Below are 13,736 nucleotides of genomic sequence, written 5' to 3' on the forward strand. Positions count from 1 at the left end.
TCCGTTTTTCAAGCCCACTATTAGAGTTTCACTCAAAAGTGAAACTCCATTTTCTCTGTATTAACTGCATGTGCTTCTTCCCAGTGTGGCTCCCAAATCTCCCCTGCTGGAAGCCCTTTTGGGGGTGCATGTTTTGCATTCCTTTAAAAATATGTTCTTCCATATACCAAAATTTCAAATAGAAATCTTCTTTTCATGGCTACAGAGAAGCTTCACTACATCTCTTTCAGAGAAAGATTACTTCATTCTTCAGCAACAAGCCTGTCATTTATCCTCCAGTGCCCACCATTCCCCAGACAGACGCCATGGTAAGTCTAGGTGAGGAGACCATGCTCTACATGTTTCCTGTTCGAGCCCCAAAAACACAGCAAGAAAAAAAGAAAAGCTCAACATTAGCAACATAGTAAAACTTCCCATCACACCGATCCATACAAAGTAAAGAAGAGTCTGTGTCATTCTTCTTTAGCCACAGACCACTGGGGTCACACACCTGGTTTCATTGCTCATTGCTCATTGAGGTGCATGCTATAGGGGTTCAAGAGTTGTCTCCACAGGAGGGTGTTAGCAAGGCTCACTCTTGCATTCAGGCTGTGTTAGACGATGTAGGGGAGGGTCAAGGAAGTAAAGCTCTCCTCTATATCGAATGTCATCAAAAATAGAGGGCAATGGTATGATTGGACTAAACCTTACACACAGGAACAAACTGAAACAAAAGGTAAAGAACCAAGTCATTCCTGCTCCAGGATAGCATTTGTTTGTTTTTAACCAGGGATTGAACCCAGGGACACATGACCACTGAGCCACATCCCCAGCCCTTTTTTATATTTTATTTAGAGAAGATGTCCCACTGAGTTGCTTAGGGCCTCCATAAATTGGTGAACCAGCCTTGAACTCATGATCCTTCTGCCTCAGCCTCCTGAGCTACTGGGATTACAGGCATGTGCCACCATACCTGGCAATATAGGGCATTTTTTGTGTTTTGAAAATATTCATACTTGTTGAAATGTGTTGAGTCATGATTAAAAAGGGATCCTCTGCTTTTGTCCTGTTGCTCCATAACATAGAACAACCTTGTTTGGAATTGATGTTCTGCGAAGTCATTATGGTCAGCAAGGAAACACCTCGTCCTGACACTGAACCAGATCCAGCTCCCAGCATCTCCAAGGCTTAGTTGATGGTGTAAAGTCAATTCCTAGCTGTCACTTTTATCAGTTGTAAGGAAGCATAAACCAAGGAATACAACTTTATCTGGGAGAATATGAATGGCTTCCCTGAAAGACTGATTTTTTTTCTTTTTCATTGTAGATGGACACTATACCTTAATTTTATTTGTTTATTTTATTTTTGTTTTTTTAATGTGGAGCCGGGGATCAAACCCAGTGCCTCACACATGCTAGGCAAGCGCTGTACCTCTGAGCCACAACACTGACCCCAGGAACTGATATTTAAACTGAGTTTAATTTAAACGGTCTTCAGTCACCACAGTCCAGGAGTTCATTTAGTCTTTTCTTCTTTTTTCCTCAACTCATAACATTACTGTTTCTTACAAATGAATTACACTTTAAAAGGAAGAGTCAAAGCTGGCTTCTCACACTATTCCCAATCTTCTCTAAATGTGAGAACATTCCTTGGTCATGGAGTTTCTATGTGTACTATGTATTAAAGGTTCTTGTGGGAAAAAAATATCATAAGACATCATAAAATTGTTGGACAAGAATATTGCACTCCAAATTGTATTTCTGATGGAGAGTAAAATATTAAAAAATGAAATAGTTGATTTTCAAAGTCACTGAGGTGAGTTTGATGAGTACCTGAAGATAAGAAAAGGAAATGCATCCTTTTTTCTCCCTTATTTCAGAGCTGCATGGTAAAGACCAGAAATAGAAGTTAATTTCACTGTAGTATTAATGAATTTTCCTGCAAAACTCACTTGATGAAAGTCTTCAAATCTCATGAGATTGCAGATCTTCAAATGGCTTTAGGAGATTAGAGAAGGTTAAAGTCTTGGGTCAATGAGCTGAACATCCCACCTGCTGTCAGGCTGGACAACAGATGATTTAAATAAGATCTATCTATCGTCATCTGCAAACTGGAAACATCCCTCTAAGAACTGGCTGTGCACGCCTACTGAGAAAAATGCACTCTGTGGAATATTAATTTTCCAAAAAATTAAATCCAGACAGTTCATGTGAATCTGTAAGTTAAGCATTGAGTAATCTAGGATATATCTGACTATTTATGGCTTGGAAATTTAAATTCACACAGGTATTTGTATTTTTAATATTTGTTGCTGAGGGTAAATAAATATCAAATATGCTTGATGGGTTATTTTACATTTTGTGGTCATCAAGAAATAATACATTATTATACATCTCAAACAAATAGTCATTTTTGTTTTGTTTTGTCCAAAGATTGGATTTAGTTTCAACAAGTATCTACTGGAGACCACCTTTATTTATCAAACATTGTCCTGAGGGCTTTCACACATCACCATGAGACAACAATATGGCAGGATAAGTGTTAAAACCCCTGGTGTTTTGAAGAACAGTTTTAAAAGATTCATATTTTTCATAGCATTTAGTAAAGCAAAGTCCTGCAGATGGTGAGAAGTCCAGTGTGAGAAGTAGCACAGGAATCTTATGCTGACCCAGAGACAGTCTTGAAAGTTCACTTAATACAGAATCAGAATATTGCAAATTAATTCAAGCTCCAAGCATGCAAGGCACCATAGTAGCTTTCTTTTATAGATATGGAGCCTAAATATAGTTTGAATGCACATCAATTTCATATGCACTTATAAAGATGTCTGTATAATTACAAGGTACCAAATCCAGTGCACAGTATCTAAGAACTAGCATGAGATTCAGGGCTAATTACTCTCAAGGATAAAAAAGGGCATAGAGGGTCTGGCAATCTAATTTCTTCTCACTAAAATATGCAGTAGTGGGTGCCTGGGAGTTAAAACACTCAGACTTCACATCGTTCATACTGTTAAATATTTGCCAACATATCTTATACAATCAGACATGTTTTAAAAGCTTGTAAGTCCTACTCATTAAAAATGATGGAAGCAAGTTGAAAAAGCAGTGTTGGTGATAAGGACAGAGAACCAGCAGATAAGAACCCCACCTGAGAAAAGGGGGAACCCACTGAAGTACCTGTTTTTGTTTTTCCACTGCTCTATTTTGCATTATTTAAAGCAAAGTCCTGATGAAGTGAATGAGTTCAATATTTCTGTTTTTATACATAAATATTTTGCTTTATGTTAAAAAAAAGAAAAGCTATGGACATTCATTTTGGCTGTTTTATTGTGGTGTATAGCTAACAATGTGTCAGGTACTCTCTGTTGCTATCTGATGTACCAAACATAAACAAACAGTGAAGCAGGCTCAAGACTCTCACCCGTTTTGGAACACAGAGGAATACGACGGTAACCTGCAAAAGGAATTGTATTGAATTAAAACAATAACAACAAATTAATCAGTTATGAACCCAAAAGCGCTACTGAGAAAGAAGGTGCTTTTTTCTAAATGTACACTTAAAACCATGGCTGTAGAATTATAGTTCCATCTTGAATGTTAATTTTCCACACAAAAAAATTAAATACTTGCAGTTTCTATTCCGACTTCCAGAATTATGTGCGCCTGAACTGAGCACACAGCGTACTCCAAAATTAGCCACTTCTCTGCTTCGAGAAGACTCTGTTTCCTAGGTACACCTCAGATGATGTTAGAAAAGTTAGCATGCTGAAGCAAGGTAATTAGGAGCATAGTATAAATCACCCTGGCAGCCTTGGAAAGGGTGGGACAAGGATCATCTCTGGCCCCAGTCTCTTTTCCTCAGGCAAGAGTGAATTATTATTGCCTCTTCCATAAGTCAGATCCCTTTCCCTTATTCCTTACGGTAGTTATGACCACTCTTCACTGAGACAGAGAACTATGATCCATGTAAAGAAACACACACACACCACGTTTATTTACTTAAGTGTTCCTAGGAAGCCCACATCCCCACTCTACCTTACACATGAGAAGACATTTCTGAAATTCCATGGAAAGAAAATAGGTGTGAATGCATAAATTTTCCTTTACATCTTACTTCAATAGACAGAGGTGTTTGGATTTCAAAGTGTGCCTTTGATAAAGACAAGATATGTTTAATGTTCACATAATCATCTTACTTTTAAGAACATTACCTTTGTCCATGCATAGAACTGGTAAAGTATATTGCCCAAGAAATTCATTTCCAGTTAGTAAACCTTGATTTTCAACAACAAAACGTATCAATGCCAGTTCTGGCACTTGAATAATAAATGTGAATGTTTCATTCCATCTTGGACTAAAAGCTGAAATATAAAGGAGTAGATACAAAAAAAAATCATAGACACCATCTCTAGGGAAAAAATAAGTAACCATTACTCTTCAAATTTTTCAACACTTTGATAATAATAACAACATAACTTGTGTTTCAGAGCACTGGAGTTTTTAATTCTCTCAATGAGAGAAATAAGTTATAATAGTAACAATATTGGCTAAGCTATGTTCTAAAAAGATTACATAGATCACCTCCTTTAATCCTCACAATGACTTCATCAGGATTATTACTGCCCCCATTCCCAGATAAGAAACTGAGCCACAGATGTTACAGAACTTCCTAGGGTTTCACATACATAGGAACTAAGTGGTGGAGGAGTCCATACACAGGGAGTCTGATTTCAGAGCAGAAACTTCAAATCATCCTGCAATATGACTGATGTTCCTAGGCATTCCCTTAACAAACAAACTGAGACATGAAGAAGTTAACATCATTTCTCGATTCCAGGTCCTATGACACAAATATCTCCATATATAGTTTTTGAACTAAAAGCTAGATAATGAATTCTCTAAAGCTAGATCTTCATCTTTCTTTTGACTAAGTGATCATTTCAAGATCCAAAGTGGATGAATAATTTTGTTCTCTGACAAAATAATTCATCCAAAACAACCAATTCCTTGCCAAAGCAAGAAATCCAAATGGTTTTACAATATGACCCAACTTTTACAAAATGTAGAGCATAATTTAATGGAATCAAGATACTCACATTCAGATCAAATATATATTTTACTCAGTAAATACTCAAGGGTTTGGAAAGAAATAATATATATTGTTTTCCAGGTATAAAGGAATGCTACACTTGCTATGTCAATAGTTTTTGTTCTTTTCAGAAGCACTGATGAATTTGTGACTAATTATACTAACACTACATTTTCTGAGTTGCACCTGTGGTCATAAAGGCACATTTAGCAAATGGCAATCCAGGATGTGGTCTATGCCCATGGAAACTGTAAACTAATTGGCTCATGCTGGGATAATAACTTTATTACCTTGACCTAAGAAGAGAAAGAAACATATAGAGTTCAGGAGAAGATTTAGAGTTAATTCTTTATAGACACTACACACTGTCTACAGAAAATTCTTAAAAATGAATTATATTTGTCCTTCTCCAACCCCATTCATTATATCTACCATTTCTACCTCCTTTCCTTCCTTTGTATCACTATATATCCCTCTGTCTCTGTCTGTCTTACTCTCTCTCTCTTTCTCTCTCTCTCTCTCTCTCTCTCTCACACACACACACACACACACACACACACACACACATATATATATAAATGTGTATTAGATGAGAGTCTCCTAACTTTAGGTTGTCAAAATAAAGGTAATCCAGGATATGGAATTTGATAGAGGTTAATGTAGTTTCTACATATGACAAAAACTAAGGAGTTACCTTCTCACTTTATCCAAATATGATCCTTTTCCTCCCAGACTCTCATGTCGATAATGACATTACTGTCACCGCAGTTGTTAAACTCTTGCAATCCCTCTTGTCCACTCATCTAGACCTTTACTCCTGCACAATGTTCCTCACATTCCTTTATTACTTTTCTGATGTCACAGCTTTCCTTACCACCTGATTTCTACATCTTTTCTTCATTGAATTCATACCCTGACTCTGTTTTATTTCTTATTTCCCTCTCATACCCTTCTTCCCACCTGATCTACAGACACAATCCTCCTAACACTGAACTCTGTTTTAGTATCATATTCCTGTTCTAAAAATCTTAAGAAAGTCCAAAAGAGCTCAGTGTGGTTTTTGCAATTTTCCATGACCACCTCCAATATTATATTCTTCTTTTGCTTTCACTAACCTTTCCTAGGCACCCTGTACTCCACCCACCCTGAGTTCTTGGCTTTTCCCCAGCATGTTTAAATTGTGTCTTCTTTATGCTTTAGGACTCATTAGTCTTTCTTCCTTAAATGCCCTTATTCTCAATCTATGCAAAAAAAATCTACATATTCTCCAAGAGCCATCTCTAAATAATGCCCTTTGCCCATACAGTTCTTTCTACTCTCTTTGAAGAATTAAGGAATTCACATCATAATGTTTTACTTGTATCTCATCTCTTTACCTGAACTGTAAGCTATCTATAATAAATTTAATTGATAAATACAGGATAATATATTTAATAATTGGGAAATACATAATATATTTAATAAACAGAAATTTTAAGTCCTTTCATACTTGTTAGAGCACCAGGTCTTTGGCATAGCAAGAGCTCTGATTTGATGAACTTAACTGAATTTCTATGGAACAGTTCCATAAAGTTCAGGGATGTGATCAAAATTCTAGAATTTTGGTTCTATATATTTTGCCATGAAGACTCAGGTAGAGGATGGAGGGAACAAGAGGTGGCTTACTCTAAGCTTCTTCACACAACAGTTACTACTTTTTGACACTGCCACTGGAATGTGACTTCAATCTAAGGGGTGACAAATAAAGCAATAACTCCTCACCAATATCCCATCCAATGGATAACCTGCAACAAGGCAGCAAAAATTTCCCAAATCTTTTTTTTCCATGACTTTTGCTTTAGAGTCCATGCTGAGAAAGGATTAGGAGAGTGCAAATGAAGCAGTCTGTGGACATTGTTCAAAATTATCATTCAAGAAAAATAAGACTATGGTCCCTTCAGCAGCACATACACTAAAATTGGAATTATGCAGAGATTATTTGCCTCTGCACAAAAATGACACACAAGTTTGTGAAGTATTCCATATTTGGGGGATGGATCTGGAGACTACCATGCTAAGTGGAATAAGCCAATCCCAAAAAAAAACAAAGGTGTACCATTCTCTCTGATGTGTGTTCAATAAGCCACAACAAGAGGAGAGAGGGAGTATAGATATTCAGTGAATAAGGCAAAGAGGAATGAAGGGAAAAGCAGAGGGATGGGAATAGGAAAGGCTGCGGAATTAATCTGACATATAAGAATATATGTTCAGCTGGGCGTGGTGGCACATGCCTGTAATCCCAGCAGATTGGGAGGCTGAGACAGGAGAATTGCAAGTTCAAAGCCAGCCTCAGCAAAAGCAAAGCACTAAGCAACTCAGTGAGACCCTGTCTCTAAATAAAATACCAAATAAGACTAAGGCTGGGGATGTGGCTCAGTGCCCCTGAGTTCAGTCCCTGGTACACCCCCCTCCCCTGAGTTCAATCCCTGGTACAACAACCCCCTGCAAAAAAAAAAAAAAAAAAAAATATATATATATATATATATATATATATATATATATACACACACACACACACACACATATATATATATGTATACACACACACACACACACACATATATATATATATATATATATATATATATATATATATTCACAGGTACATATATGAATATACCACAGTAAATTTCTTTTTTTTTTTTTTTTTTTCTTTTTTTTTTTTTTTTTATTGTTGGTTGTTCAAAACATTACATAGTTCTTGATATATCATCTTTCACACTTTGCTTCAACCACAGTAAATTTCAACATTGTTTTTCAACATTGAATTTCAACATCCACAAGACTGGGATCCTAATTAGGATAAGATATATTCAATGCTTGTATAAATATATGAAAATAGATTCTACTGTCATGTATAATTAAAAAGAACAAATAAAAATTTTTAAGAAAGAAGAAGAACAAGACCACACCAGATCCTCTCCCAATGTCATTTAGTCTAAAGCATATTTCCAGACCCTGAAATGAAATACACTATGCTCTGGAAATATCTATTTAAAGAGGATTCCAGATGCAAGGATCAGTTCCAAGGTCTCCTCTAAGGTGATCCTGACTAGGGCTTAATCCCAGGAGCCTATCCTTTTCAACATATTTCCTAGGTAATTTCAACCTCAGAGAAGAAATGATAATTCCAGTACTGAAATTACATAAAATGTCTCTGGATACTGGAAGGTGGAAAATCTTACCTAAGTCATTCCTTCCAATCCTGCACTTCTCTTTTGGCAAAAATGACTGCATTATGAATCTAAATATTGGATCAGTAGGTTTTTATGACTTCTTTAGCCTGAGTCAGAAGCTACATGTCTTTGATCTAAAATAATTCAAGTAGTGAGGTAAAAATGTGTAATACATTGTGTCAGAACAATCATGAGATTTTTCATTTAATACAAAGATTACACACTAAATAGATTTGCAGCTGTCAAAATGTCTCTCAGAAATATGGAAGAAAACATAAAAAGGAGGTAAAAGTGAAAACAGCAATAATTTTGCATGTCAGATAAATTATTCTAATTTTTCTATCTGTTATCTGAAAACATACCTAAATAACCTCATCACTATTGAACGGTTTTTCAGTTAACATTTCGGTAATCTTGAACATAACAACCTTTGCCTTACGAATAACAAGTGTGTGTGTGTGTGTGTGTGTGTGTAATTTGCAAGCTTTCCAACAAGAAGACTAATAAGATATATTAGGAGCTCACCATTTTTTTTAACTACACGAGTCTGCTGTTTCATATGATCATTTGGAACACCAAAAACTTCCACAATCACTAATGTGTCAATCTTGTTAGAGGATGAGTTACCAAGAGGCAACTGGATACCACTGATGAGCTGCACAAATGCATATGAACATGAGAATTTAGCAGAATATTAAACTGCATTAACACAATTTCAAAATAAAATCAATTGCATATTCTAAAAAAATTGATAGACTCTATCAGTTCCTACAAAATTGAATCTGTAACACAAGGCAAATTTTAGAATCGAAGTCTTTTGCTCTCAAGTATCAATAGATAAATACTAAGACCATGTCTAAATCATTCCATTTTACTAAAATGTGTTTAGTACAGCAGAATCCACAAGATCCAGGGTTTGAGTCATTACCATATTTTATGGAATTCTGGCTGGGAGGTTCTTATACCAGGTGCTATCCCTAAATTCATACTAAGTATACTGAAAAAAATTAAAAGTAAAATGAATATTCCTTCTCAAATGTAAAAAAAAAATTCATGATTCATTATAATATTTTCCGATAAATGAATGTTTGAATAATTTATCAAATTTTGCATTATCCATTTTATCTGTATTGTCATAAGTAACCTAAGTTTGATAAAAATCACATATCTCATATGCATATTAGAGACTGGGTATCAAAAGAATGTTAAACAAAGTAATTAATAATAGTTTTACTTAGATATTTATTAGCCAAGCTAATTATTAAAGCAGAACTTTGCTTTACTTTTAGGAACAAACTGAATCCAAAAAGGTATTTATAATGTACTAACTTAGGGTAAGAAATGGAAGTTAGGTCATAACTTTAATTCCTGAAGACTATATAGAGGAATAATAAATAATTAATTTAGGTTTTTGGGTTTTTTTTTTTTAAGAAAAATAGAAGGAGGGTGGGAGAGATGTACAGAGGGTTAGAAGGAGGGACATTTATTATGGTATTTGCTAGAAACCTGAGTGATTACAAATATTTAGCAATCAATATTCATTGGGCCTCAATCAGCATAATTACATATCAAGTTTTTAGAAAGCACATAGACCTGTAGTACACTGGTCCCAAATATCAGTGTGTACCAGCTAACTATCAGCAAGTCAGGTAGCAGACCTTTACCAAAATGGAGAAGCTCTGCTTTGGTAAGCCTCAGGCCAAACAAAATAAAACATTGCCTAATTCCTAATTTTAGTATACATAATTGAATATGAAACTCTAATTAACAAAGCCCCTGTAAGAGGCACTGCCGAAGACAGGGTGTCAAACAGAAAACCCTGCCGCTGGGCAATCAGAGTGGCTCTTTCATCCTGTGGTCTTACACATAAGATTTTGAATCTAGATAGTGATTCCATGTTTTTATAAGTTTGAAAATAACTGACCTAAACCTAAATGCTGTTTGTAGATGACAAAGATTAAACCAGAAATGTTGAATGCCTACATGGGGAACATAAGAAAGCCAAGAGTAAAATTATCCCTTCTGATTTCCAGGTCATGTTCCACACAATGTGTGCAAGTCATGAAGTTACTACAAATCTCCACAGAATAATCAAGAAAGAATTCACACAGCCATGGCTGAGAGAACCACTAGCTCTGACTGTCTAACTGCACCCCACTTATACCTCTATGAAACTTCAGAATACAAGGGTTTTGGTTAACTTTTTTGTTGCCATGACTAAAAGACCTTGAAAAGAACAACATAAAGAAGGGAAAGTTTACTTTGGCTCACAGTTTCAGAGGTTCTGTTCATGGTCAGCCAACCCCATAGCTCCAGATCTGAGTTGAGGCAGAATATCATGGCAGAAGGGTATAGCAGAGGAAAGCAGTCAGGACATGGAAACCAGGAAGCATCAGAATTCTGCTCACCAAGGACAAAATACAAACCCCAAAGGCACATTCCCAATAGGCTTGTTTCTCCAGCCTGCCTACAGTCTACCTGCCTACAGTTACTGCCCAGTTATTCCATACCAGCAGGTTAATCCACTGATCAGATTACACCTCTTATAAACTAATCATTTCACCTCCAAATTTCTTGCATTGTCTCACATATGAACTTTTGGGGGACACCACATATCCAACCATAACAGCTAGCAGGTGGCATCTGTAAGAACCTGTGCACACAAACTATCTTCCACATTCTCTTTCTGATAAATGGGTACATATATTCTCTTTACTATTCTCAACAGGAAAAAGAAATCATTCACTCAGTTAACTTACATGTATTGAGCATAGGCTTTGTGTTAGTTACTATAAAGAAGATTGAACAAAACACGATTCTTATCCTTAAGGAATCCACAGACAAGTAGGGGATAAGGTTAAATAACAAGTCAATAAATGATAATAATGTGTGGTATGTGCTATAGCTTGTGCATGAATAGGGTGTGATGGAAAAAATAGAGGGAGAATACAAACCTAGCTACAACCCAGCCAAGGAAAAATCTTTCAAAAGGAAGTGATTCCTAAGTTTTGCAAAATGAGTCAGAATGCAATAGGAGGAGAAGGATGGAAGAAAAGTTTGGTCAGAAGAAAAAGCATATGCAACATAGAGGTGGATCATGATCAGAGAAGGATCCTACTTCCATGTAGGTGTAGAATAAAGTTAGGGCTAGAACTGGTGAGAAATAGGGATAGAGAAGTAGGTCAAGGCCTAAGTAGAAAATAAATCAGTAAGCAAAAATAAATATGAAATATGCAGATAAGATTAGCATTGTAGCTAAGTCTCTCTAATCAACTTGCAGAAGAAGGATGGAGAAAACTGAGACAGGATACCTGAAAATCCCTTAGGAAGCCAAAGAGGACCAGTGACTGAATTTCTGAAATCAGGCAGCAGCATAGGAGATCAGACTACAGAACAGATAAGTGAGATGATAGGAGTAGAATCAGCAGGATTTAAAGACGAGGAAGATGTATAAGATTGAGTTGTTCCTTCCCATATTCTAGTCTGAGCTGATTGTATGTGTGGTACCATTCATTGACAAATAAATAAAATATCAAAAGTTGGGCTCGGGATGTGGCTCAAGCGGTAGCGCGCTCGCCTGGCATGCGTGTGGCCCAGGTTCGATCCTCAGCACCACATACAAACAAAGATGTTGTATCCGCTGAGAACTGGAAAATAAATATTAAAAAATTCTCTCTCTCTCTCTCTCTCTCTCTCTCTCTCTCTCTCTCTCACTCTTTAAAAAAATATATCAAAAGTAGATTTAACTACGAAGAGATGTTTAGGTTTCAAAATATTAAGTTTGACAGCCTGGTGATTAAATAGATAGTGATTAAATAGATAGATATTAAAATACTCTTAGGTTCTAAAAGTTAGGTCAGATTAAAGATTTCAGTATTGTTGGTGGTTAAACAATGAATGTTTGTGAAAGAAAATTAAAACAATATTTAGTTAGAAAGGAAAGTGAGACAGAATCTCTCAGGTGGCAGATTAAATTGAGAGTGAATATGTCTTAAAAGGCATTAAAGAGAGATTCAGGTGGAATGGGAAGGATCTTACAAGAGGCTGATACACCTATTCTCACTAGATCAACCATTTACAAGATGCAGAAAGGCTGTCAACACTACAGTAATGTTATATAATAAGCTCAATGGTCACTATTTTGCCAGATCCTAGAAAGAGTGTCAACTAATCAGTTTTGGTGAATCCACTATTTTAGTCAATTTCTTCCTTTCCAGCAGATGCTCCTAGCTTAGGGTCACAAAATCCTGGACAGCCAGAAGCAAAGTCAGCTCCATCATTCATTGGCCATGGCCACCATCATTTCAATCCCATTCATCTTCACTGTATACTCTTTCCACATTAATTTCTGGAAAACAACTCTCAAAACTCCCATTGACTGCTGAGCTAAAATGGGCAGGGCCTGAAGTAGATAAGACTTGTCTCCCAAACCATGTGATGTCATGATAGTGGAAAGAGCTGGGGTAGGAAGAGTTTCCAGAGAAGCATACTCAAGCTCACTGTTTCAGGGCCTCTGGCATCCAAATAATGAGGGACAAGAGCTCTAAACATTCAGAAGAGCCAACAAAACTGCACTAAGTAACAGCACGAGACACAATAAATCAATCCAGAAATAGAAATATCAGTCTTCACCAAAATTCCAGAATGGGTTCTGATAGGGATTCATGTGGTTCTAGAAACAACTAGTTAAATAGAAGGGGACCAAAGAGACTATACCTACCCAATTTATTTGCAAATGAGAGGTGCTAGTATAGTTTAAAATAGGGTTGCTCACAATTAAGTGGAGGAAAAAATGCAAGTAGAGATTTCTCAAAAGATTCAGTGACATTTTTTAAAAGTATATAAATTTTCTATTTAGGTTATAAAGACTAAGAAGGAGGTTCAGAAAAATCTTTACTAATAGAAAAAAAATTTTTCAGATGACTGCTTTTGTTGTTAATGAAATGACACAGGATGTTATGAAACAAAATATGAGAATGAATTAATAAGACCAGAGTCTGAGAGAAGGGCACTGGTAGGATGGAGACATTAAAAAGGAAGCCGTATGAGGTAAATAACAACTGGGGAAGAGGGACCGATATTGCGAGGGAAAACTTTGCACCGACATTTAAACTAATGAAGACTAAAATCAACAGACAGAACAAATGTTAAAAGCTCTCCTAAAATGCAGAGGAGAGGGGAACATTCTAAAGTTGACATAAATTGGTAGACATAAAGGACAGATACTGGAGAAAAGCATACAGACACTTTTCCTTTCTAAGCAATCAAATCATGTTCATAGACATAAGGGGAGGAAAAGGTCTGAACTACAAAAGATTAATTCTGGAGATTAATGTAAAGAAGACAGCTCCAGCGATTTCCTGGTGGAACTTTATTCTTTAAAGTTAAAGAGGGGGAAAAAAAGTAGCAAGGTCATCAGTGGACTGAACTCAGACCTCTCTATAACAATGT

The 13,736-nt window shown here is 36.2% G+C and overlaps 1 protein-coding gene and 1 pseudogene across 1 annotated transcript in view; one reads left to right on the plus strand and one right to left on the minus strand.

Moving 5' to 3' along the window:
- Nucleotides 1-3,349: 3,349 nt before the first annotated feature.
- Nucleotides 3,350-13,736, minus strand: part of Plcz1 (phospholipase C zeta 1) — a gene marked incomplete at its 5' end in the record, with an annotated part of 45,961 nt that continues 35,574 nt past the window's right edge. The window contains 3 exons of the mRNA XM_046435862.1: nucleotides 3,350-3,435; nucleotides 4,193-4,342; nucleotides 8,811-8,940. Of these exons, the coding sequence (XP_046291818.1) occupies nucleotides 3,350-3,435; nucleotides 4,193-4,342; nucleotides 8,811-8,940 (366 nt within the window). The remainder of the gene's footprint in view (nucleotides 3,436-4,192; nucleotides 4,343-8,810; nucleotides 8,941-13,736) is intronic.
- LOC124087497 (U6 spliceosomal RNA) lies at nucleotides 7,001-7,099 on the plus strand (annotated as a pseudogene).

Source organism: Marmota monax, unplaced genomic scaffold (assembly GCF_021218885.2).
Source record: "Marmota monax isolate L192 unplaced genomic scaffold, Marmota_monax_Labrador192_F-V1.1 WCK01_AAM20220418_F8-fsc00012, whole genome shotgun sequence".
NCBI classification, from domain to species: domain Eukaryota; kingdom Metazoa; phylum Chordata; class Mammalia; order Rodentia; family Sciuridae; genus Marmota; species Marmota monax.